This window comes from Sebastes fasciatus, chromosome 21 (assembly GCF_043250625.1).
Source record: "Sebastes fasciatus isolate fSebFas1 chromosome 21, fSebFas1.pri, whole genome shotgun sequence".
Lineage (NCBI taxonomy): Eukaryota > Metazoa > Chordata > Actinopteri > Perciformes > Sebastidae > Sebastes > Sebastes fasciatus.
Window position 1 is genome coordinate 9,295,392 of NC_133815.1, and position 26,837 is coordinate 9,322,228.

The window sequence follows — 26,837 nt, forward strand, 5'->3', positions numbered from 1 at the left end:
TGTTTTTATTTTCTAATCTTTAATGTTTTTATAACTGTTTTCAGTATGTCTTAATGTTCTTTTGCACTTTGTCGCAATGTTCTTGAATGTTTATGTAAAGCACTTTGAATTGCCCTGTTGCTGAAATGTGCTGTACAAATAAAGCTGCCTTGCCTTGCCTTGCCTTGCAAAATGCATCAAAACATGAAAATGTGCAACTGCAAACGTGCAGAGATGTTATATCATAAGTATTTTTTTGATGTCCTCATACATGTTCTCCTGTCGTGACGCTGCATGCACTCGACCAAGAAACTGGGTCCATATCCCTTTAAAAGAAAATCAGTGATGCAAACAAACTGTTTTGTGCGCCGCCGCTCAGGATACAGAGTCGCGCCAAAGACAAAACTTTGAGTAACTTTGCTGACCGGCTGCTAAGTTTGTGTTTCTCCTCCCAGGAGGGCTGCAGAGAGGCTGCAGAGAGAGAGAGCGAGAGAGATGGATGCATGGATGGATGGATGGATGGATGGATGGATGGAGCTCAGCCGGCTCTCCTGCTGGCGTTTGAACCGGTTGCTGCGCGTAAAAGAGAGGGGGCACCGAGGAGGACCAGGGGACCTGCAAGCTGCAAGACTCAGACTGAGTGAGGAGCCTTTGAACTATTCAGTTAGAAAGTCAGACTTTCTTTTTATTATTGCGAGCATGCATTGTCTGCTCCTGTAGTTTTTTGGGGGAGTGGGAGAGGATCCAAATGTCTAAAATGAACACATACTATGTTGTGATTATTTGTGGTCAGCCTTTATCATATTTGCACTTTTTTGGGTGCTGTGAAGGTTTCAACAATAAGCTGCTGCTTTCTTTTTATTATTGCAAGCATGCATTGTCTGCTCCTGTAGTTTTTTGGGGGAGTGGGAGAGGATCCAAATGTCTAAAATGAACACAGGACTGCATACTATGTTGTGATTATCAGCCTTTATCAGATAGAATATACTGATTTATTTAAGCTATGGGGATGTTTGCCATAAAAATGTGCACTTTTTTGGGTGCTGTGATGGTTGCAACAATAAGCTGCTGCTTTCTTTTTATTATTACAAGCATGCATTGTCTGCTCCTGTAGTTTTTTTTTAGGGGAGTGCATGGGAGAGGATCCAAAATGTCTAAAATGAACACACGGACTGCATACTATGTGTAACCAAATAGTCAAAAAAGTACTTAAGACTTAAATACCAAAAACGAACAAGTTGTGTCAAATGGGTGACTTCTCAAAATGTGTCTTGTGAGATGAGATGTTCAGGATTCAGATAATGTTTGGTTTCATACAGTTCAACCTCTTTGATTTAACTGGAAATAGTCTTTTCTCAAACTAGAAAAGGTATTTTCTTTGTTGTGTAGTGTTTCTTGTGTTGTCAGAGTTCACTTTGGGTCAGCCTTTATCAGATAGAATATACAGATTTATTTAAGCTATGGGGACTTTTGCCATAAAAAATGTGCACTCTTTTGGGTGCTGTGGAGGTTTCAACAATAGGCTGCTGCTCAAAACTGTTGTTTTAATTTGTATTTGTGACACCCTGTAATTTAAACTCGAGTTTAAGCCTGGTATTGACCTGCGGGAAACATCCTATCCTTGATTTTTCACTTGTTAAACATAGATTTTGTGCAAATTGCAAAGTTAAGTCTTAATATTTACAAATATTTGGAACAAGCTCCCAGAAACCTGCAGGACCAACTCCAACTCTGAGTTCTTTAAAATCAAAGCTTAAAACTTTCCTGTTTGTTGCTGCCTTTTCTTAAACCAGATAATGATCTTATATTCTGCACTAGAGCTTTTACTCTTGTGTGTTATACTCTATTTTAGCTTTTATTTTTAGCTAGTTTTTATTTTCTAATCTTTAATGTTTTTATAACTGTTTTAATTATGTCTTAATGTTCTTTTGCACTTAGTGGCAATGTTCTTGAATGTTTATGTAAAGCACTTTGAATTGCCCTGTTGCTGAAATGTGCTATACAAATAAAGCTGCCTTACCTTGATACCTAAAAATATGTGTTTGGGGTTAATCTGCATTTACGTGCACACAGATCCACAAAATGCAACATCCCAGGCTTTAAACTGATCTTTGGATCATATTTTTCTATTCTTGCTTTCTGATATCAATGCATTTTTAAAAAACCCTCACCCCAAAATCTACCTGAACCTCCTGCTCCTCCTGTCTCTCTCACATGGCCCCTCCACAAAGAGCCCATCCGAGCTCTGCACGTCGGCTGCTGCTGCTGCTGCAGTGAAAGTTGGGAGTGAAAGATGTAATTAGACAGGCCACTCTCATGCTGCGATTGTTTCTCACTTGTGAGAGGAAGCGCAGATTAATGTTGAGCTGCTAAATAAGCAGCAGACAATGGAAGCACAGACACAGACTACCGCCTGGGCTTGGCCTCTAACCTCACAGCAAAACACTGATGTCTGGAGGAAATGACACCATTTCAGCCTCTGAATTATAATAAGAGGCTGTGTGCATTGCAAAAAAAATACACATTTTCTTACCAACCAAGCTCCTAATAAGCCCTAGAATATGTTTTTCTTAGAAATAGTGACATATTTATCACTTAATCCACTTGTTTCCATTTTGCGTTTTAGTGGTTTTTACGCACATGGAACAAACCTCGCTGGAAATAGGTGAAACACTATGCAGAAGTCATCTCACTCTATTGCAGCTTTTTAGCAGCAAAACAAGCTTTTTAATACTCAAAACTAGGCTAAAATGTGTATTTTTTGCAGTGTATATACCGTACGAGCACATAATCCCACCATTGTGGGATTTTTGATTCACTATTGTGCGCTCAGTTTTTGACTGGCTTGTTTTGGTCTGTGGTGGTAAAACAAAAAGACAAAATGTGTCCTGTTTTAGCAGAAAATCTATGTTTTGCTTACTAAGGATTTCTTCTATCTTGACATATAAGCCACTTTCTGGTTTACTTTTACACATTTTTAGGACAGTTTGTTCTGGTTGGTTAAGGGTTAAAATATTGCTGTGGCATCCAATTACGATATTGTTGTTTTTAAGTTGTTTATTTCCATGTTAAATCAGGCATTAATCGACTTATATGAAGCTGTTTGTTTTATAAATCTGGCTTTTTATTGTGTTTTTTGGCTGTTTTTGGCTGCATGCTTGCTTTGTTGTTTTTATTGTCTTGCTCTACATCTTCTATTATGTTGCTTTAGGATGTAAAGCCCCTTATAATCAATCTTTAAGATGTTTGTTGTTTCTTAAAATATTGATTAATACAGGGGGAAAAGGTACATTTTAAAAATAAGCTTTTATGATGATCACCCTTTTAACATAATGTTTTTTTTATTATCTGTATCTACGCCCTTCCAGACGCTGTGAAATGGATATATGAATCCAAAATAATATTTTATTTTTCTTGCTTATAATAATCAGAAACCATCCAAATCAGTCTGTATTAGTGGCGTTAAAGCGTGCATGCATGTGTTCATCAAGCAGGCCTCACTCGCTTCTATTATAGGCGTGTAGATTTTATTTAAGAAAACCTTAAAAAACACTTTTCTACATTTCGATAAAACATTGTCCAATAATCAAACAGCCTTGCAGAGACAGATATTCCTTAAAAAAGGTGACTAAAATCAACACATTTAAGAATTAACTCAAATGTGCAGCAATGGAAACATCACAAATGGTTCATATTCAAGTGTTATTTTTTATAATTTACTCCACAGCAGTCTGACATACTATATATAATACTGCTACTATACTATTGGTACCAATAACCATTATTGGTAATTTGCCAACATCACGTTCTCATTATATAGCTGCTTATTTGGACTATTTTAAAAAGTGTAAATTGCTTTGTGGGTTAAAGCAGGTTGGATACAATTTCAGCATGAATATATTCTGTTCTTGTTCAGGGAAGCAGGAAATATTGATTATCTTACATGTCATATCTGTCAGGTTCTGCTAAATAAGTGAATGCTTCTTCTCTCTTTTCTCTTGTTTGTTTAAAAAAAAAAAAAAAAAAAGCACCAGAGAGTGTTTTCTGCTTTGCATGGAAGGGTTAACATATATTTTTTTTTGGAAGAAAAAAAAAAAATCCAGTTGTGTGATTGTGTTACTATGCAGCCTATAAATCCAGGGTTTATTTCATATTCACTTATAGCTCCACTCCCTCCTCCTCCTCCTCCTCTTCTTCTTCCTCACACACACACACACACACACACACACACACACACACACACACACTCCTCCTACTATAATGCATCGCGTGCATTGTGCGCATGTGCCCTGTCCTTGAGTTCCTATAACCTATTTTTCTTCCTCTGTATTTTCCTTGGTAGGATTGTCTTACACGTCACCAGCGCTCAGTACTATGGAGTTACTACAAAAGGTGACGCGCAGAAGGGAGGATTTGTGAATGGACGCTATGATGTGTGCCAGCTCACAGATCAGAGGCTGGTGGTGGTGGTGGTGGGACTTCTGCAGATGCACCCTGCAGCCCCCACCATCACCACCACCCTCCAGATGAATGGGGGTCTCTAGATATCAGCTCTGTCACCATGCAGGGGTCGGAGACCAAATCCTCCAGCTTCCTGTGCCTTTCAGAACCTGAAAGCAAGTCTCTCCTATTTGATGATCCCATATGATTTTTTTGTTGTTGTCCTTTTGTGGGTCTTGGTAGCTCGATACCCTCTTGTTTCTTCATCCCAGGTCAGCCAAGAAGAGCATGGAGGCCGAATTAGAGCAGATTAGATAAGGGCCTAATTGTGTCTACACTGAAAAAAGTCAATTAGTTTAAAAAAGAAAATATCTAAAATGCATTTTAGGATTTGGAGAAAGAGTTGTTTCAAAATGACCCATTGTTTTCCAGGGATTTTTTTCAGAACATGCAGTGTGGTGAATATGGAAGAAATGGGCAGATCACAAGACATTTATGTGCAAAAAAAGTCAATTAGTTTAAAAAGAAAATTAATCTGAAATGCATTTTTAGGATTTGGAGAGAGAGTTGTTTCAAAATGAGCCATTGTTTTCCAGGGATTTTCCAAAATGTGTTGAATATGGTAGAAATCGGCAGATGACAAGAAATGTATGTACAAAAAAAAGTAGATTTGGATTGAAAACCAGTCCAATTATTTGATTGCATTGGTGCATTTTTGCACCAATATTGTAAATTATATTTTTGCAGTGTAGTACACCAACATAGCAGGCTATTATTGATTCATATCATGGTGAAATGTTGCCGAAATACTGTGCGTAAAAAGCCATAAAACTTAATATTTTTAGGGAAAATATGTAGTGAAATGATTCTCAAAGTCTAATTATCGCCTTCCAGATATCCTCCTTTTTACTCCACTATTTATTTATCATACACCATCCTATGTAGATGATGTCTATATCGTGTTTTTTGTTTTTTTCCTTGGTGTGAAAGGTGTTTACAGAGAAATCCTCAGTGCTGCTGGATCTTCTGGTTTCAGCCCTTTATAGGTTTTAATAACTCTTAATCCGTCTGATCGGTCTGGCGTAGATAAGTCTCATTTGAATTGGGATTGTTCTTAAGGAGCAGCTCGTATTTCTCTCCACAGAAGTCTCAAACAGAGATTAAGCACAAACAACTGCAGCACCCTGAGCGCAATTAAGGCCGCGGCTAAATTGGATGAAGACTAATTGAATGCAGCTGAGCTCCCATCAGCAAACTCCTGAACGCTGCACTAATATGAGCAAAACGGTCGGTGGGTAGTCACTTATTGTTTTATATAAATATTTCTTAAAATGTAAAAAAAACAACCCAAAAAACAGCAGCACTCCTGTCTGAATTTACATCAAAAACGGTTTTGTTTTTTTAAATAAAGTTTTCTTATTTCTCATAATAGATAAAAACATAAACAAGTTTTTGTTAATTGAGTTGTGTTAGATGCAGAGTGGTAGGAAACTTGTAAGTTGGACCAATATATAAAACAAGTTCCTACATTTAATATTGATTTCGGGTCTTGCCCAAGTGGAAAATATCGTTTTTTTTTAGTGTTAAAACCAGTAGTGACTTATTGTTTTATATAAATATTTCTTAAAATGTCCAACAACAAAAAAAAAGCCAAACAAAGCAGCAGCATTCTTCTAAATTTACATCAAAAACGTTTTTTTTAAGAAAGTTTTCTTATTGCTCATAAGAGATGTAGGAGAAAAAGTTGTTTGCAGCTGTTGTTAATTGAGTTGTGTTGGATATAGAGTGGTAGGAAACTTGTAAGTTGGACCAATATATAAAACTGTGGCAAGTTCCTACATTTAATATTGATTTCTGGTCTTTCCCAAGTGGAAAATATATATATTTTTTAGTGTTAGTGTGTAAATCCTAAATAGGCTCATTACGAGCCAAAGTTGGTCTCCGTGAATCTAACATACAACTAGGTGAATATCATGAGGAGTCAAGTTTGTTCAATTTCTGAATATTTTATTGCCAAATACGGAATTTTAAATCGAGGGCGAGCCCATGATAAAATAAAACACCCTCCAGCTCTGACTACAAAATAAAACCAAAAAATACTACATGCCCAAAAATAAAATAAAGTTACAAAAGTATACCTAACACAACAAAACAAAACGAGAACAACACCAGTAGTTTAATTTCTTTTTTTTTGTTATAGGAAATTCATGGCAAACGTGCATTGCTTTACTTTTACAACCTTTTTTTTATTTTGAAATTATTGAAAGGTAGAGGAGAAACTGCTGATTCATGCATTGTTACTTTAAGACCGAATGACTAAGGAATTAAAGGGTTAAAAAAGGAGAAAAAGACGCTCACAAAACAAGATTCAGCAATAGGACAAAACATCCTCTCTCTGACCCCCAACACTTTAAAACTACTGTTTCACTATTATTATTATTATTTTCCATGTCAAAGTAAATGTGTAAAAGTCATCAGTCTAATGAGAAAAGATAGTTATAACTTCTTTTTTATTTTGAAATTATTGAAAGGTATATGAGAAACTGCTGATTCATGCATTGTTACTTTAAGACCCCATGACTAAGGAATTAAAGGGTTAAAAAAAGAAAAATTAGCTCACAGAAAAAAGACGCTCACAAAACAAGATTTGGCCATTAGGACAATACATCCTCTCTCTGACCACTAGAACCATAAAACTAGTTTCATTATTATTTCCATGTTAGAATAAACATGTAAAAGTCATTAGGCTCCTCATAAAGACTGTTAAAGTTCACTCTATTCTATGCATCCTCTATAGGCTCTATAGCTCTAGTGTTAATACTCAACTGGTGTCAGTGTTTTTCCATCATACTGTAGTTTTCCAGCTGGTCAGCCAACAGGACTTTTCACGTCTTAACTTGTGACAGCAAAGAATGAACTCCACGTGGTGGTTATTTCCGTCAGGTTAACGGGTTTACATTCTCCGTCATACAGAACAAATAAAGCTGCCATGCAACATGTGAGAGTGGTGGGAGTGGAGAGAGGAACCAGAGGAACCAGAGGGGGGGATTTATTTTATGAATGGAAATGTGCAGCTAAACAGATCTCAGAGGAAAGCCAGTGCACTGTTAAAAACGCTCCTCCTGATGTGCAGTGACTCTCTCTCTCTCTCTCTCTCTCTCTCTCAGCTCGGTGGGCCACTAAAGTTTTTGGTCACCCAGGATGCTTTACGGGTTTTGCATCGTCCAAATGCCTCGTGCACCTGTCTCGAGCTCCTGCGTGCGTTTATGAGTAAGGAGGAACAAGTGTGAGAGAGAAACAGGTGGAAAACACTTGCTGCAGAATAAACAGAGCAGGTTTAAGAATGCAGGCTGGGCAGTGAAATATCTGATGGTCACCTTAACAAAATATATATTTTATAATTTAGTTTGATTTCTTTTAAAGAGCTTCCCATGTAAATATCCTGCAAATACGAGCATGTGCAATCACTAAATCTCTGCAAGGTGCATTTTTCCAAAAATACATGTTAAACTAAGGCTATACATTTTCCAAATCTTCAATTTAAGCAACTCATTCAACCTGCAGAGATGTAGTGATTGCACATGTACTTCCACCTTTTATTTGCAGGATACCCTTTTTAGCTACATGGTAACATTTTTAAAAGAAATCAAAGTATAAATGTCATATATTTCGGTATGGAGACCACCAGATATTTCACTGCCCTGCCTGCAAATTAAAGGCAGAAGTACATGTGCAACCACTACATCTCTGCAAGGTGCATTTCTCCAGAAATGCATGTTAAACTAAGGCTAGATACATTTTCCAAATCTTATTAATCTTCAGTTAAAGCAACTCATTCAACCTGTAGCTCATCTTAGTGGATTTTAGTTACAAATGTCAAACCAACCCGCCAGATGTAATCATACCACAGAGTTTTAAAAGTTCCACATTTAATGAAAGGTGCATTTTTCCAAAAAATGCATGTTAAACTAAGGCTAGATACATTTTCCAAATCTTATTCATTTTCAATTTAAGCAACTCATTCAGCCTGCAGAGATGTAGTGGTTTCACTATACTTACGCCTTTTATTTGCAGGATTTTTACATATAAATATCTTTAAAAGAAATCAAACTTAAGTATAAAATATCATATATTTTGGTGACCACCAGATATTTCACTGCCCTTCCTGCAAATTAAAGGGGGAAGTAAATGTGCAACCACTACATTCAAAAATGCATGTTAAACTAAGACTATATACATTTTCCAAATCTTATTAATCTTGACTTTAAGCAACTCATTCAACCTGTAGCTCATCTTAGTGGCTTTTAGTTACAAATGTCAAACCAACCTGCCAGATGTGATCATATCACAGTTTTTTTTTTTATAATATGTTTATTGGGTTTTCTTATTTTCACAAACACAATAAGAATAAAAAATACAAAACAACAAACACAGTACAGCTCAGATCAAAAAAGTCAAAAGTCCATAGTGCAGGGAAGTCACAGGATATATGAGTTCATGTTCAAAGACTCCTTGTGAGATAATGGAAGAGAGATCAGGTCCAATATAATTCAAATAGGGCTGCCAAATATTGTGGAACTGATCTACTTTGGCATGTTGAATATTTGTGAGATATTCCAAAAAGTTCCACATTTAATGAAACGGTCCAAAAAAAAAAAAAAGATCCAACATTGGCTACAACTTTTTTTTCCCCTCCCGTTTATTTCCGTTTTTCAGATCGGAGTTCATTCTAAACAATTCCTGTTATGTCTCTGCGTCCAGCTTGCAACTTTAATTATAGTGGAAGGTCAGTCAGTCAGAAGCGCTTTCTTGACCTCTCTCCCTGTGTGGCATCGCCTAAAACTGCCAAAATAGTGCCGGACTTCCCTGAAAGCACCATGTGCCATGAGTCCCTTTCACCCCGCGTGCACCTGAGTTGTTTTTACCCCCCCTAGCCACTGGTATGTTGTGAATTTGTCACTTATCGGGGGGCTGGCTGTCAAAGGCCATTTTAGGCGCAATAACTTTCCCAGATGGATTTAGCCTGCCAACTTTGTGCGTCTCTCAGCAGCCAGAGAGATGAATAGGCTGCATGCCTGTTGCTCCACACAAATGTCTCTTACGCCTACTAATGAAGACTAATTAAAACATGACAAACATCGACCTTTAGTGCATCCTAAACAGGGCTGCGAGCATCGTTTGGATTATGCAAATTAGAGTCCCCATTCTTTGACAATATTCAAGCATATTTCTCACATGTGTGTGTGTGTGTTTTATTTATTTAAAAAGGATCCCCTTTAGCTGATACCAATGGCACAAGCTATAGTCTTCCTGGAGTCCGAAATCAAGTAACATCTATCACATACATACTATATACAACATCATATTTGTGTTACACTAATAACATTCAAATTCAAACACGTCTTCCACAACCATTTAGCTTCAAGACCCATCATCAGGGAAAAGGAGCAAAAGAAAAAACATACACGACCAACACTGGACTATCGATCAGCTGCTTAAGTAATGTATTCTTAGATGGTATTTGAATGAGGATTTGTGTGTCTGTAAACAGTATTTCTGCTCTGTGTGTCCACACAACAGGTGTCTGAGCTTTTTAATTTTTAGGACACATAGTCTGAATGATTTCATATTTGATATTTTAATGTTTCTTGTACACAATTCAAAGCCCATAGCCAGTCCTGTCCAGAGCTCATCTTTAAAAATCAGTGAGTAAATTAGTTGAAATCCAGACTGACAGAGCATCGCCTCAATTATTTTGTTATTTATAGAAAACTAATGCATACATATTGACCTGCGGTGGAACATTTTCTGTGAGTTTTCCCACAAAAAAATGCAAAGTTTTTTTGTGTGTTGTGCCTCTCAGGATATGATCAGCTTGATTTATTCCATTACCTTTTATTCAGTTCTTATTATTATTATTACCCCGGTCGATTTGCAGAGTCTGATCTGGGCTGTGAGACGCACTGGGTGTGTTTAATTTACACTGGGAAGGATTTGTTTGGATGGCATGCATAATGTGCTATCACCTGAGGTTTAGCCTGTCATTTTTATTATTGTCCTGCGGAGGAAGAGGAGGAGGAGGAATGGCACACAAGGCTACAGCAATGCTGACTGAACTGATAAATCCCCACTGTGAACTGTGTTGTTTACACTGTTAAAGATGATGCTGCATCTGTAGTCTTTTTTCTGTTTTTTATTGCTTTGATTTAGCCCTAAAGCACTGAAAAAAAAGCTGGGAATGGTAAATAAGAAAATGAAGAAAGGGTGTGAAAGGATAATTACACCCTCAGACAGGAATACGTGAGGCAGGGAGCAGCTTGAGACTGCCATTTGAATGGGATCTGAGAGGTAATTTGAGCTAAAATGGAGTCCACTTCTCACTCAGCCCCCCATGGCATCCACTGTAATTCATTATTCCTGGCCGGCACTGGGAGAGGCAATGAGCGAGGGCAGAGGACAGGAGTGGACCCAGCTCTGGTGTAATGAAGACTCAGTAGACCTAAACCTCTCACACACACACACACACACAGACACACACACACACACACAAGCTTTCATTATATATCGCAGAGAGCAGGACATTAATGCCACTGAAGACCTTTTGGCAGAGAAATAAGAGTGTGCAATGATTTTCTCCACACTCAATCCATTTCATTGACCTTTTCTATCATGCATGTGACTCTGCCCCGCTCACACCGCAGTGTGAGAGATAAATATTCCGAGAATAATCTGTTTAATAAATTATCTTTTTTTGAATCTGAATTTTTATGCTCAGCGGTGGGTTTTTAGAGGTTTTAAAGAAACTCTGAATTTAAAAACAAATACTGGTAGGATTTTCTTAAATTTTCTCTTTTGTATGCAACATACTTGAACGTGCATTTTTAAACATAAAAAGCTCGCTATCTCGGATCAATTATCTGTCTGTGTTTTGTCTAAAGGTTATGGAGATTTATGTTATCTAAGTTTAATCTTATAAAAGTAGTTATAATCAGGATAAACCTGCTGCATTGTGAGATCAGGCCCTTTCTGTTCCCTGTACCTCCACTAGGGGTCCATAGAGGTCACGGTAATAATGTCCAGACAAGCTGAGAGGATAAATACTGTCATCTGGTGGTAACAAAAGCCATCACTACTGAGTAGATAACACTGGAATCTCATAGTATACGGCATTGTTTACTCCTCCTCCGAAGCATCTGCTCTTCAACTTTGTGCCACATGGATGCATGCAACACTTGTCGATATGTATAAGTATCTGAGAGACTTTTAAATGTGTGTGGCAGGTAGAGCGAGGAGACAGGAGGATGTCAGTCAATCTGCATCCACAGAGTCTGGATCTGTTGAGGGGCCCTAAGGTGAGGAGGAATTACTATACAAGTGTTTGAAAAAGTAATTTAGGAGTGGATGACCTTACTGACAGACAATGGGCCTCATGCAGGAAGCGACATACAAACAGATCTCTCACATTTGTTCTTATTTTGTTAGTATTTCATTGATTTCTGGGATTCACCAATGTTTTCTTAGTTTTGCTCTTCTCTGAAAATCTTTCTATCTAAGATCTTCTTACATTTTTTGGAAGCCAATTCTTCACCTTGTGCCAGAGTATTTGCACACAGCACAATACCTGCCCTTATATAATGTTTAAGGGGGCGTTATCTATGCTAATAACACAACAATGGGCCACACGCCTCCAATTTATTTATGATCAAGTGGGATTCATCATTCAGCTCGCCTGGGTAAGAGCAGATTTGGATGGTTCAGAACGTTTGGTGCATCTGGAGTTGACTTATTTGTTCTCTCAACATAAAATTAAGGCAAAATATAAGATTAATTTAAGATAATGATGCTGCATGAGGCCCATTGACTCATATGAGCGTATGTTAGCTTGGTTTAAAGGTGTTCATGGTGGCAGTTTTGAGGTCTGATATTATTAATATGGGGCGTTCAAGGTGACCCAGATCATGCAATGTCTATATCTCTTTGTGTGTTATAAGTTGTCTGGTTTGGGTTGTCTTTCTCTCTCCCTCTCTCTCTCTCTTTCTCTTTTCTAAACCTGTGAGCCATGAAATCTAAATGGATTTCTTTATTTTGACCCAAGATCATATGGTAAATGAATTCTGCTTTTGCATTGATGATCTGACCTTTTCTATCAAATTGTAAATGAAACTATAAATAATTTAAATCACAGAAAAAATATAGTCATGTAAACATGTTCTAGTAGAAACCCAGAATACAAGTATGATCCTAAAAATGAGCATGAAATGTCCCCTTTAAGATGTTTTCTCTTGCGAGAACACCATACTTCTTAAACCACGCAAATCAATGATTTATGCACTTGTGGGGCATTTTACAGTAAATTAAGTGAGTTCCCCTTTTTTGAGATATCAAGGACATTCTCAAAACTAAATCCATTGGGGAAAAAGCTGAATGAATCCATCAAAAAGACACAATTTTCCACTTATTTTATGAAAGACTTTCCAATACCCATACTACCATATTATTTAGTGTGCCAGAAAAAGATTTAATATGTCCCAATACATAGTATGTCAAATGCAGTATGCCAAAAATACCAGGATGTCCTACTACATCCAGTTGCATTTTACAGTATGTAAGCCGGCATGTTCTTCTGGCTATTCTGACCCACAATCCTCTGCGCAGCGGATATATGAGAAAGAGGGTCAAAGTTCAAGGAGCAATGTTATGAAGTAGTATGTCCCAATTGTATGCATACGGCATGCAACAGTACGTACTTTGTAAGGGCAGCTGCAGTATGTACTATGTGATTTGGAACGTAGCCATGATTTCCCTTAAGGCGAGACATAACAGGCAAAAACAGTTTTTCAAGCACTGGTCAATTTTGAGATTTTGGGCTATTTTGCTTCCATAACATGTCTTCTTTCAGACTAGAAAACATCCAAAATACACATTTAGGTGTTTATTTTAGGAGATTTCTCCTAAATTCACCAAAAGTTACCATTAGATAATATGCATTTGCATATTTACACATAAAATTTAAGAAAACATGTAACATGTAACACTGTTTTATGATGATATCTATTAGTTAAAATGTTACCCTATTCCCCTGTAGTGTCTCCACAGTATTTTACTGTATATCGGCCTGCTTTTTATAAAGCTATAACTTTCAAAACCAATTCTTCTTCAAAAGGGAATATCCTAGATGTGTTGTATATATCATTTTATACACATTTTCCATAAATGTGTACTGACATATTTGGGAACGTTGGGGTCTCTTCTAGGATTTACTACCAGAACAATGTTTGGCTGCACAGCATGAGTTTAGAGCCTCTGCTTGTTATCTTTAAGTGTCTTTGTATACTGCTGTTATATTTGATGAGTTGTGAAATGTTAACATCACTGGTGTCTTCATGTTTACTGGCAGTCGACTCGCTGCAACAAATTACAGGCTCAATAACCGCAGTTTCAAAGACGTAATCCAAACACAAAGGTGCTGCGAGGAGATGGAATTGAACAGTGTACCAGGAGGATCTATAGATGGCTCAGATCAATAGATCAGATGGGCCTAGGCCTGTCCGCTCGCCTTGAAGGAAGGACAGAGGGAGGAAGAGGAAGAGAGAGAGAGAGAAGAGAGGGGGGGTTCTTTTGGCAATAAGGAGGCGCTCTAATGGAGTCTTTCAGTTTGCTGTGGCTGGAAATGAAAGGAGGTTGAAGCCCGGCCAATTATTCAGCCTGAGAAGAGGAGGAGACTGAAAGAGGAAGGAGAGGAGAAGAAGTGGCGTGTGGCGCTGGATCGTTGGCCTGTCAGAGAGAGAGATAGATAGATAGATAAATAGATAGATAGAGAGCAGATACATGGATGTATGGAGAGCCTCCCAGAACGAGGGGTTCATTCAGAACAGCCCCACAGATATTGGCCCCACTCCCAGAAATTTCCCCCAGAGCAAAAGGTTAACTGTCAGTCCCCCGCTAGGTATAAATAGAAGTCTGCCCTCCAGAAAGGCGTGTTCAGAGAGGGGGTAGACGGAGGAGGGAGGGTGGCGGGGGGGCAGTTCCTCATGATCCCAGTGACACACACGGGTAGGGGGGGAAGAGAGAGGGAAGATGCAGCCGAAGACATTATAATGGCTCTGGAGACTGACGGACAAAAGAGTGTCCTCATCTATTCAACTTGGCCGTGACAGCAGACACAACAAATGCCATCATCAGCACCACAGAAAGCTCCGGTGCAATTGAGCTGCGGGCTGCATGTGACACCCAGAAAGAGGAAAAATCAGAGAGGCATTGTTTTACTGAAGCTGCTGAGACGTGTAATTAGGCCAATGTCTGGAGGGGAAGATATAGATAGTCGCAATATATCAGTACCATACATGTGATTCTTATATTCATCTTCTAGAGCATTTTTTAATTTACTTATTTGCACTGTGGTTATTCATTGTGTCTTTAATGCACATATTTCTTATATTCTTATTATTTACTTATATTTCTCTACATATATTGTAGCATTATGTACATAATTTACATGTTATTTCCTTCTTTATTTATATATTTTTTTTACATTTCTGTACTGTAAAATCCCAATATCCCTCCCCCGAGGATCAATAAAGTATTTATGATTCTGATATAATAATCTAGTTTTAAATCCCTTAAGCCGGTCCCCTATGTGAGTAATAATGACTACACACAGATATCCTCATCAGGTGTTTTTTTTATTTTTCACTTAAATCCATGGTAGCAAAAATGATACACCGCTGAAATATCCGACACACAGAAACTCTAAAACATCGAAACAAAAAGGTGCTTCACCACCTCAAAAATATAAAGCTTCCTCTTCAGTTTAACACACCTGAATCCTGAATGTGAGCAGCAGATTCAACCTGAAGTGACCTGCCACACAAAGAAAAGTATTTAAAAAAATAAAATCAGGTTTCCTTCGAGAACTAAATGAGATTTTCTTTTTTTTTTAACAACAGTTTGACACAATATATTTGTTTACTCTCTGGTGAGAGTCATTGGTATTGACTCTGAAGGCATGTAATCTCTGACACAAAAAAACAAAGATGTTATTGCTGTTTTTTTTTTAAGTATCCACACTGCATATACTTACAAGTTACACTTTTTTTGTCAGAAATAATAATAAATAAGGAAAAATAATCGGCTCATGTATACTCTGATTGCACTTAATCCGCTAGACCCCCAAACACTAACTAACATGTAGGTCTAGTAAGGTGATAATACCTGTCTGATCAACATAGGAAAGCCATTATACATAAGCAAAAATGTAATTATGTTCGTACAAATGATCAAACTAAAACTGTTATAGTGACAAAAGCACTACATTCTATAATACACAGGCAATCACAGATTGCAAATCTTAAATCATAATGTCCTGCCCTCTCCTCCAACCGGCGTATGCTCCCAAAATATTAGTTTGAATAATGTGTGTGATCACAAAGACGTTTAACACCTGGTCACAAATTAATAGTGTTTTCAACTGGTTTAACAGTGACCACAGATGCTGGCAAAAGTAGTTGTAGTATACTCCGGGTACATTCTTTCAAGAACACTTTCTTCGCTCTGCTGACTAATGCTTTGACGTCTTACTTCTCCCAAGTTCCTGACCAAACAATCCTCCGTCTGTGTGTCTGAAACTTATTAGAAGCAGACAAAACAACGTACTGAAGTAGTTTAAAAAATAAAATGTGATCTTGTACTGGCAGACAGCTGTGAATATGACAACAGGTAAATGCGACTAATTTCCATTGAGGAACCTAAATAGTTTGCATTTTCACTTGTCGTCATAGTGAATATCAGCCAGTACAAACAAGTTGGCACTCCTGTACATATTTCCTGTCGTTCTTCATTCTATCTACCATCCTCTAGAATGTGTTTTATAGTCACTTTAAAAGGAATAATTCAACTAAGATGAGAAGATTGATACTAGGGCTGCAATAATTAAATCAGTTTGAGTCATTTTTTAAAGAAAAAAAGTAAAAATGCTCTGATTCCAGCTTCTTAAATGTGAATATTTTCTGGTTTCTTCACTCCTCTATGACAATAAACTCAATATCTTTGAGTTGTGGACATTTGAGGACGTCATCTTGGTCTTTGGGAAACACTGATCAACATTTTTTACTATTTTGTAGACCAAACAACTGATCGATTAATCAATAAAATAACCAACCATCAAAATAATCGTTAGTTGCAGCCCTAATTGATACAATTTTCATGTCTTCGCGGTAAATATGTGCCAATTTGTTCACCGTACAGATATGAGAGTGACCTCATTCTTCTCACCTAACTTTGAGCAAGAAAGTATTTTCCTGAAATATTCCTTTCAAAATGGGAGGCATCATTCATTATCAATCATACAGTACATTTGGTTTCAAAACGTACAAAATAAATACTTAATTTGGTTAGACTGGGAACATATATCCCCTCTGTGTGCCCCAGTGATGCAACTGAGGCCGCAGCTGAATACACTTCTACGTGAGAGTGAAGACATTTCCCTTTTTATGATCATAATATATTCAGGCTTAAAAACAAAAAGACCATCCACACTAAAGCACACGCTTCCACTCCATTAACTGCAGAAAGATACGTATTTCCAGCATGGAAATAAAACCAGTTCACTTCAAAAAACAACAAAAGAAGAAGGCAAACACTGTCCTCCTGCGTAGTGTGAAGGAAGCCTTAATGCTATCGGAGGAGGTGGGAGGGAGCGGTTGTTTGGCCACAAGGAGGTGCAGAGGACATGGCACGTTAGATGACGAGGGGCTTTTCTTTTCTGACCCGCACTTTGTTATGAGAACAAAGGATGAAGTCGAAACAATGAGTCTTTTTTCTCCTGTTGTCCTCCCCTTGTTCTTCACATAACTTGTCCATCTTTACATTGGCTGTGCTTCGCCTGGTTGTCGGTGTTTTCAACTGTTCAGTCCATGTGGGGTTTCTCGATGCCACCCTGAGGGGAGACAGAGAAGGAGCCCGCTGTTAATAACATGTTAATCAAAGTAATGCAGCAATTAGAAAAAAACAATAGAACATATGAAGTTGCTTACAAACTGAGTGACTTAAGCCTTTTTTAATGCAAGAACTGAAGTAGATTTATGATCCGTCTCATAGAGAAATGTCATCAATCAAACTATTATGTTTTGATGACAGGGAAACTCATTTGGAAACTTAACAGCGTCAGGTGACCTTTTCAAGACATGAATCACATGTGAACACATTAGTTTCAGTTTCCTGTAAACTCAAAACTGCAGCTTGAACAAAACTCTGGACAATTTCCAAGTAAATATGCACTAGTTGCTGTTTCTACTTTAGAAACTTAAGACTACTTTAAAGGTGCTATCAGCCACTAGATGTCGTATTCTCCTCCCCCGTTCCATTGCATTTTACTTCACAACAAGTTGTTGCCAGAAACTTATCGTCAATCTTAGCCATTTATCCGTTTTTTTCCACACTAACTGATGACCCAGAGATACCACAAGACACCAACGTTGTTTTAATATTGGCTCACAAGCCAAACGTCAGATATCTTCCACAGAGATAAACAAAAACATTCATTTTGGACCCACTAAAATTTTTTAAATGATTAATTCACAATCAAAAGGCTACTAAAAGGTCTGTGGATGTATTATTATTTTTTTAAATATTCGTCTACATAAAAATGTTAGCAATATGACCTTTAAGTGTCAAAATATGTTCTAAGACAGGAACATTTTTCTTTCAGTTCCCCCTTTTTGGATTTTTTTTTCCCTTTTTTGTACAATAAGGGAAGAGAGTACTGCTTGCTCATCAAGGCTCATTTTACCCATCACAAAACATCCTAAATATAATCACACAAAAGGTCTCGGCAGTTTGTGTACTGAACTTTTTGCTCACGGACTCCAGAACTAAACATCTGACTATAGCTTCAGATAAGATAAGATTAGCCATTCTGCTTTAAAGCAGATCTAATAAATATGAAAACTAGAGAGCAACGTTTGGTCTTCATTCTGCCTGGTTAATGCTGCAAAACAGATTGTTTCACTATAACTGGCTTTAACCCAAAATAAAAAAAAACCACTTGAGATACTAAGTCTCTATGTTCCTCCTGATCCTGCTCATAAATGACCCACTGGAGCGAAAGCGCGAAAAACAAAACCACGAGCGCGAGCTTGTGCCAACATTCCTCAGGCCTCATCACAAACAAAAACAACAAGTAGCAAATGACCCTCTGGTCAGCCGAGTCCTGACTGGCTCTGTGTCTCACCACGACTGTGAAAAACAACAGCCCTTAATCTGCTTTCACGCTTCCACTTGAGTCAAACTGAGGGAGTGACGGGACTCTTACTTTACAGACAGAATGAGGTGAGGCTTCTGGGCACGGGCTTAATGAAGACGTCAAAGCTGACTTGATGGGATAATTATGAAGGAAGTGGGGGCGTCCAGTGCACTTTGCACAACTTTAAACCTTTTTGACAATTTTATCGGCTGTTGTGGTTCAGCCTAATAACTGTAAATAAAGCATGTGTGGTGCAGAGGAGTCTTTTGAAGTCTGTTCCACAGTCTACATAGAGTGCAGAGGAGCTCAATAGACTGATTTCAGATAAATGTGAAGGGATATTTTGTGCAAATATGACAGATCAAACATTATCAAAACATCACACAGAATCACCTGAATTATAATCTTGGCAACATTGGAAAAGTCCCTGAGTCAATAGTATCATGTGACTGTAAAACACCCACTGTAAATTGCAGAACTGAAACTGGTTTGGTCGCTGTTTAAAGGAATAGTTCACCTAAAAGGGTGCCAATATGTGACATTCTCACTACTTAACTGTTTTAGATGTTAACTTCAAGCTAATAAACGTAGTGAAATATCAAATACATAATGAATGAAAATGTTCCTTTTCTTCTGCATATGGAGGGCAACACAATTTTGTACCACTAGATCTCAAAAATCCAAGATCACTGTATGGTGAGGAAAAAAAACTAATAAAAAAAACTCTCAGCAGTACTTACTCACTCCCTGTATGTTATATTCACAGGAAAAGTTCTTAAGGGTGACTTTAGATTACAACCTGTTGCAAAATTGTATTCTATTTCATTGTTTTTTTATCATCTAGTTTTAATTTAACACTGTTTTACTACAAGTACAGCTTTTAATTCTATTTTATTACATTTTTAATATTTTATTGTCTTCTCAAATTGTTAAATTGCTGAATTGTTTTTGTCTTTTCTGTTGTTTTCACGGTCCACACTTCATTCATTGTACATTTTACAGTTAAAAAATAAGCTTTTTAACTTTTTAAATTTAACTTACAATTTTTATTTTATTTGTCCCGGCTGTTTATTTATACCTGCTATTTTGTGTTTTTAGTCTTTATTTACTTATTTTTATTAAATTAAATTTTGATTTAATTTCTTTAAATTAAATTGTATTGATTTATATATGTATTTATGTAGTTATTTATTTATGTTTTTTGTGAATATTCATCTGTAAAACACATTGGACTGTCTGTTTTATGTCTGTGAAGGAAACAATAAAAATCATAATTGGAAAAATAAACTTGTCAGTGGTTTGATTTTTACTTAAAAAAAGAAGAATTGGCTGTTAAATTAGAACTCAAATATATATCTCTAACGCTTAACTTATACGATTACATATTGTAAAACAGTTGCAGACTTTACCATGGCGAGTTGGCGTCCGATGTTGCCCACAGTAACGCCGCCTGAGAAGAATATGCATGGGAGCCAGGAGCGCACATACCCGAAGTCTGGAGACGTATACCTGAAAGAGAGAAAAAACAAAAAATATGAAATCATTATTAATAATATAGAACAGGTTGCTGTTCTGTAGCTGATCCCGACCTCTGACCTCTTTGGAGGGTGTTGAAATAAACCACAATTCCCTCCAAAAGCTAAATAAGATGTCGTATGATAATCAAAGCACAGTGTCATCATGCCAGAGAACAAGAAACACATACTAATACTAAACAGAAAAGGCATCTTAAAAGACACGCCAAAGACAGATCTGGGAGCGGGGAGAAACAAAACCTGTCATGCTAGAAAACGCACTCATTCTTTTCTCTCCGTTTCTACCTTGTAAAGTCAGCGTGAGCTCCCTTTTGAACCTCTTATCTTTCCTCAGCTCTGTGTTTTTGATGATATGCCACTGAAGCCAGTAGGAGGTCCTGTTTAATTGGGCTCCCAGAGACAAGGGGACTTGCCAAAATATAACGTCAAGTGTTATCTGTCACGTTGTGTTTTGATGGAGTCATACAGCTGGGAGTACTTCCAGATACTTTATCTACTTCAGTCACACCAGGGCGGGGTTTTACTCTCACAGCTATATAATTAACACTTAAACCAACATAGCTGTTGTTGTGAGTGTAATATGAAAACAGAAATTAGTGATGACAAGGCACATGATGAATCATCTTAGACCGCATCAGTTTTGTTTCCTCAGAAGGGAAAACTTGGACTACTTTTGTTCCCCTTCTGAACAAAAAAAGCGACTTACTGGTAGACTCCGTTGTAGACCAGCAGCTGTGTGAATACAGTAGCTAGGACTGCAGTGGTGAGGCCCAAACCGAAGCCGCTCCTGGACCGGTCGAACGTCCACCACAGGCCCAAGGACAAGGCTGCCAGCGTGAGGGAGAGCTGCACGTTGTTGTCGATGTCTAGTTTCTGTGTTACGCGGCAGTTAAGGACAAAAACAAACAGTGTGGCGCAAGCATGGGAGTTGTTCTTACTCAAATATTTGCATAGCCTTGCAGAACTTCCATCACTTCTTAATGACAGAGCAGGACATCCTGTTGCTTTAGTCTAAACTAAAGATAGAACAGAGCAGTTTCCACATATTCTGACAAAAGATCTGTATAATAAAGAATCTACAAGGTGAAAGGATACAACACTGGCGTGGTTGATGCCGACGAACACCGCGATGCACCTCATGACGCTGGCCCACTCCCTCTTGAACTTGTGCGGCTCTCCCAAATGGCTGTCGAGGCAGGGATACAGCAGGCCGACAACAGCTGTGAAAAGGAACAAAACAGACCCGAATTACACGAGATAAGCAGAAATTTCTGTGAAACGCCAGCAGGCAAATCCTGTCATGAAGCTGCTGTGTGGGATTATTTTATTCGCTGAACATGCGCTTCCATAATTAGTCTCATTTAGACACCTGCATAAACTTAAAAAAAAACTTTCAAAAAGAATAGACTTTTGTTTTTTGACTTTTATGTTGTTTGTTTGACTGTTCTTTTGATGTAATTCCTGGTTTTATGTACCGTCAAGCACCTGTTTTCTTTCGTACACCCTATTCTATATTGTCAATTAAGTAAAAAGACCAAAGTAATGTCTTTAAATTGCTTGTTTTGTGCGTCCATCACTCCAAAACACAGAGATATTCAGTTTAGACTAGAGCTGTAACAATTCATTGATTAGTTGTCAACTGTTGATTTAATCGCCAACTATTTTGATAATCGATTAATTGGTTTGAGTAATTTTTTAAGAAAAAAAAAAGTAAAAATTCTTTGATTCCAGCTTCTTAAATGTGAATATTTACTCCTCTATGACAGTAAACTGAATATCTTTGAGTTGTGGACGAAACAAGACATTTGAGGGTGTCACATTGAGCTTTGGGAAACACTTTTTCAACATTTTCAGACATTTATAGACCAAACAACTAATCGATTAATCAAGAAAAATAATCTACAATGAAAATAATGGTTAGTTGCAGCCCTACATAAGACAATCAGCAAATCCTCACAGTTTAGAAACAAGAACCAGGTATTGTTTTGTATTTTCTTTTTAAATAACTAGGTTAATTAGATTATATTTCCTTTACTGTCATTGTACAGGTACAACTAAATTGAGTTTGCAACTCCCCATCACATACACGATGCATTAAAAGACATTCTATAAATATAGGGTACTGTATAAAGACAGCTATGAGGTTAGTAACCAGTGTCGTATGTGCAAAACTGTCATAAAGGGCAGTAAAAGTAAGTAGTCAATCTAAAACAATATAAAAGACAATGATTATAATAAATAATTAAATATATAATAAACAGTATAATCATTCGGCATGTGCAATATCATAAACAAATGCATTTAAATTGTAGTCAGGTTAAAGTGCATGGTAAAATACAATACAATGTGAAGTATTGAGAACTGAAAGCACATTTAGTTTACACAATAAAGACCTTTAAACAAGTTCCTACATGCAACTGAGTGGCATTAATTTGTGCAGACTAATGTCAACAGACTGTAAAAACATGACTCTTCTACTGTCATTTGTTTCCTGCCCTGCAGCACATGGGAGGAGGAGCTGAGGAGAAATTCATATTTTTTTATTTTTTTTCTCCCACTTCCTGGTGGCTGGTCTTAAAGCACCTCCTCCCTTTAGCTCACCCGTTATGACACCAGCCAATCAGCGAGCAGCTTGCCTAGCATCCGGCTGTTGCAGCCAATCAGAGCTCGAGAATCACCACCATCTGTTCCAATTCATTTTTTTTTTTATAACTGACTGCCAGACAACAAAACCACCAAGACTACTGTAGCATTAGAGAGGAATGGCTTGTATAATAGCCAACAATAACAAAGCCGAATGGTGATTTATTACCACATGATCATACATGAGCTGATAGCAGTGGCAATAATAAAAACATATTGTTTTTATGTCTTGAATTGTTTTAAATTGCACTATTTTACAGCTTAGTCTGGTGTGGCATGCACATTTCCAGACTTTTAGCACCCATGTTTATTCGTAAAGAACATTTTAATTGTTTTTTCATTCTCTAACCTTTTCTCTTTATATCCTCCTGGGAACCGAGTTAAAAAAAGGGTCTTCAAATTACTTTTTTTTTTTGTGATTTCCTTCCTATTTAGGGTTTAAAGCAAATGGAAATGTTCCCTTTCCTCTGCACATGGAGGAATAAATAAAAAACTCTCAGCAGTGCTCACTCACTCCTTGTGTGTTATATTCACAGGAAAAGTTGAGCAAAATGTTCAAGTGTTTTAAGGGTGACTATATAGAGACAGTTGTAAAAGTTGACTATTTTATTGTTATTTTAATCATCTAGTTTTTATTTAACACTGTTTTACTACTATTACTGTTATAATAGCTTTTAATTATATTTTATTACATTTTTAATATTTTATTGTATTGGTCTCAAATTGTTGAATTGTTTTGTCTTTTCTGCTGTTTTCACGGTTCTGTTGTTTACACTTATCAATTTAGGCTTGTTAAACTTTATTTTTATTGTCCACTGTAGTGGACTACAGGACTATTTCAAGTGTTAAAAGACTAAAAAAAAATTAACAGTACACCAGGGGGTTGTTGAGTAGGTCAAAAGAGTAAGAGGATATGCATGTGGACAAAATGTCCACTACAGAGGACACATGTCAATGGGCTGGGTCTCATGAGGACATGGAAAAACTTCAGCACTGTAACACCTCCTCTCTGTGCATTCCTTTGTCTCAAACTTTACTGATAACCTACAGGTCACACTGCTCTCCACTACTTTTGACGCACTACTTACGCACAGTGTGTGTTGTGTTGTTGTACTCACCAGCCCCTGTGCCACAGCAAGGTGGGATCCACCAGGCGGACGAAAACAAAGTTGTCATCACCTCCTCTGGAAACAGGGTGACATTTCTCTGTATCTGCAGCAAGTTGAGCACCAAAGCGAGGAACGCACCGACGGTGAAGAGCACCAGACCTCTGCGGATCAGGTTGGCCGTGCGCACGTCGTGCAGAGAGCCGTAGGCATTGCGGAGCACCGAGGTGATGATGGACATCATTTCTTCTGCCTTGTGTGCCAACCAGTTTGCTCCAGATGAGTGCTTTGCTTCAGTCGTTGATGATGCACAGGAGCAGCTCCAGCAGTGGTCCTCTAGTCTGGGCATTTGGCACTTTTTAGGCTGAAAGGGGGAATATATATGTGACATTTAGCTTATGAGTGGTGAGATGTTGCAAGATGGAGACAAGGAACGTCACATTGAGCTTTGGGAAACACTTTTTCACCATTTTCTGACATTTATAGATTAAACAACTAATTGATTAATCTACAATGAAATGGTTAGTTGCATCCCTACATAAGACAAAGACAAGCAGGAAGTCCTCACAATTTAGAAACAAAAGCCAGGTATTGTTTTGCAGTTAAGAGTGAAATATTGTACTTTAGTGCTCTACATTTATTTGATTAGTTACTAGGCTAGTTACAACTAATAAATGATGAATAAATGTGTGTTTACCAGGATAAAAGCAGAAGTTCCTCTTGTATAAATGCTCACAGATCTTGTCCAAAAAAGCAAACTATTCCAACAGGCTGCACCTCCACAAACTATAGCACAAACCTCCTGCACAGGTACCTTTATATAGGTAGCTTATGGGAAATAAGATAAGTGCATACCTTGATCTCAAGATGTCTTCAGTGGTCCACAAAGAGAAACCTCCACTCCTCTCCCCGACAAAAATGATGAAACCTTTCTTGTTTTTCCTGCAAGTTTTTTCTCTGCAATCACGTTGTTTTGTTCACTTCATCGTACACACAAAAAAACAAGAGTGCTGCTCCATTCCACAGCACAGCAGAGCTCTCATACCAGAGACAACAGCTTCCTCTGCAGAAAACAATCACAGCTGTGTCGGGTGAGACTCGGCAGCCAATCAGAGCGCGGCGGCTGATATGACGTGGCAGCCGCAGCACCGCCCACTCGTCCGGCAAAAAAAGACGCACAAAGCTGCTGGAGGCTGCTGGAGCTGAAGAGAAGCATGAAACGAAAGTGGAAACAGAGAACTACTTTGAATGGCAGACAAACTATAAAGGGAACTATAAAAAAGCATTTGAAGAGATGTTATAAAAATAAAAAAATGCTGTATGTTTACACAGTGATGGAAAGTACATTTGCTCAAGTACAACTCTTTCTGCAATTTTCTGCTACTCTATACTTCTACTGCACTACAATTCAGAGGGAAATATTTTACTTTACTGCACTACATTTATTTGATTAGTTACTAGGCTAGTTACAACAAATAAATTATGTATTATTATAAATATAAATATTGAATAAATATATTTATGGATCCCTAGGTGGAATTCACAAGCTACCTGGCAGTATGTAAATTGAAAAAAGTAAACATTTTCTGATTCCAGCTTCTTAAATGTGATTATATTCTTGTATCTTTGGGTCAGGGACGTCATCCTGGGCTTTGGGAAACACTTTTTCTGAATTTTCTGACATTTATAGACCAAACAACTAATTGATTAATCAAGAAAATAATCTACAATGAAAATAATGTTTAGTTGCATCCTTACAAGGGCCAGGTATTGTTTTGCAATTCAGAGGGAAATATTGAACTTTACTGCACTACATTTATTTGATTAGTTACTCAGCTAGTTACAACAAATAAATGATGATGTATTATTATGGATACATATATTTATTGATCCCTCTGTGAAATTCACAACCTACCTGGCAGTATATGAATTCAAAAATAAGCCCCTCTTTTACCAGCTGCAACATTAACGTGATGAACACATTAATGCATCAATATTTACAATTCAATATTGTAATTACATTATTCTGAAATAGGCCATTCAGTATAATGAGTACATTTACATTTTGCACTTTAAGTGTATTTTAATGCTGATACTTTTGTATTTTTACTTAAGTAAAAGAGTACTTCTTCCACCACTGACATTACAAGATCAAAATTGGATATTATAAGAGCAAACATACAATAAGTCATGATAAACTCAGCACTGAAATCATCTGCAATAGAGATCAATGATGGACTATTGTGAGAGTATTAGTTTAAAGAAAATTGTGTTTACCAGGATAAAAGCAGAAGTTCCTCTTGAATAAATGCTCAAACTTTCACAGATCTTGTCCAAAAAAGAAAACTATCCAAAACAGGCTGCACCTCCACAAACTAGTACCAACCTCCTGCACAGGTACCTTTATATATAGGCAGCTTATGGGAAATGGGATAAGTGGCACACTTTTTTCTGTTGTTTACAAGAAGTTGTTGAACTCTGGGTCAGGTTAGGAGAGGAGGTGTGGCTGCCTGCAAGGAGGAGTGTGCCGGCAGGGACATGTAGGCCAACCGCACGTCAGTCAGAGATATATAATGCGAATGCGAAAGGTTCAGTGCCCGGATGAAACCCTCTTTCAAGGCCCGACAACAACATGGAAACATGTTTTGCAAGACCCAGCCAGGTCGATATAGGGCAGTGAGATAACAAACCTTTACCTATTGCATACGTGCAGCAAAAAACATACACATCTATTGGTGCATGTTTTTGTTTTTCACTGTACATGCGTATGTAGGCTAACCAAGTACTAGTGCCTCAGTAAAAAAAAAATTGAAAACTTGTTTACGAGACACTACATCTTCAGTCCAGTGAGATTAATGACAAATTACAGTTATTTCAATTTAAATGTCAAAAGTC

The 26,837-nt window shown here is 37.5% G+C and overlaps 2 protein-coding genes across 5 annotated transcripts in view; one reads left to right on the forward strand and one right to left on the reverse strand.

The window, feature by feature from the left end:
• The window catches only part of dlgap1b (discs, large (Drosophila) homolog-associated protein 1b), a 260,605-nt gene that overhangs the window by 31,609 nt on the left and 202,159 nt on the right, over positions 1-26,837 (forward strand). The gene's annotated exons all lie outside the window — the stretch shown is intronic.
• On the reverse strand, positions 15,083-26,422 carry insig1 (insulin induced gene 1). Its single transcript, XM_074621749.1, has 7 exons — positions 26,220-26,422; positions 24,798-25,144; positions 23,955-24,306; positions 21,289-21,413; positions 20,900-21,066; positions 20,068-20,167; positions 15,083-17,353 (listed from the first exon to the last, which is right to left on the reverse strand). Exons 3-7 carry the CDS (start codon positions 24,289-24,291, stop codon positions 17,324-17,326), a joined length of 759 nt encoding a protein of 252 aa, XP_074477850.1. The 5' UTR covers positions 24,292-24,306; positions 24,798-25,144; positions 26,220-26,422; the 3' UTR covers positions 15,083-17,323.

Excerpts from the sequence above, each read along its gene's own strand:
- insig1 (XM_074621749.1), bottom strand. The coding sequence starts at position 24,291 with ATGCCCAGACTAGAGGACCACTGCTGGAGCTGCTCCTGTGCATCATCA. Across the intron at positions 21,067-21,288 it reads GCATCAACCACGCCAGTGTT|AAACTAGACATCGACAACAA; the intron begins GTATCCTTTCAC and ends CGCGTAACACAG. Across the intron at positions 17,354-20,067 it reads TCGGACGCCAACTCGCCATG|GGTGGCATCGAGAAACCCCA; the intron begins GTAAAGTCTGCA and ends GTCTCCCCTCAG.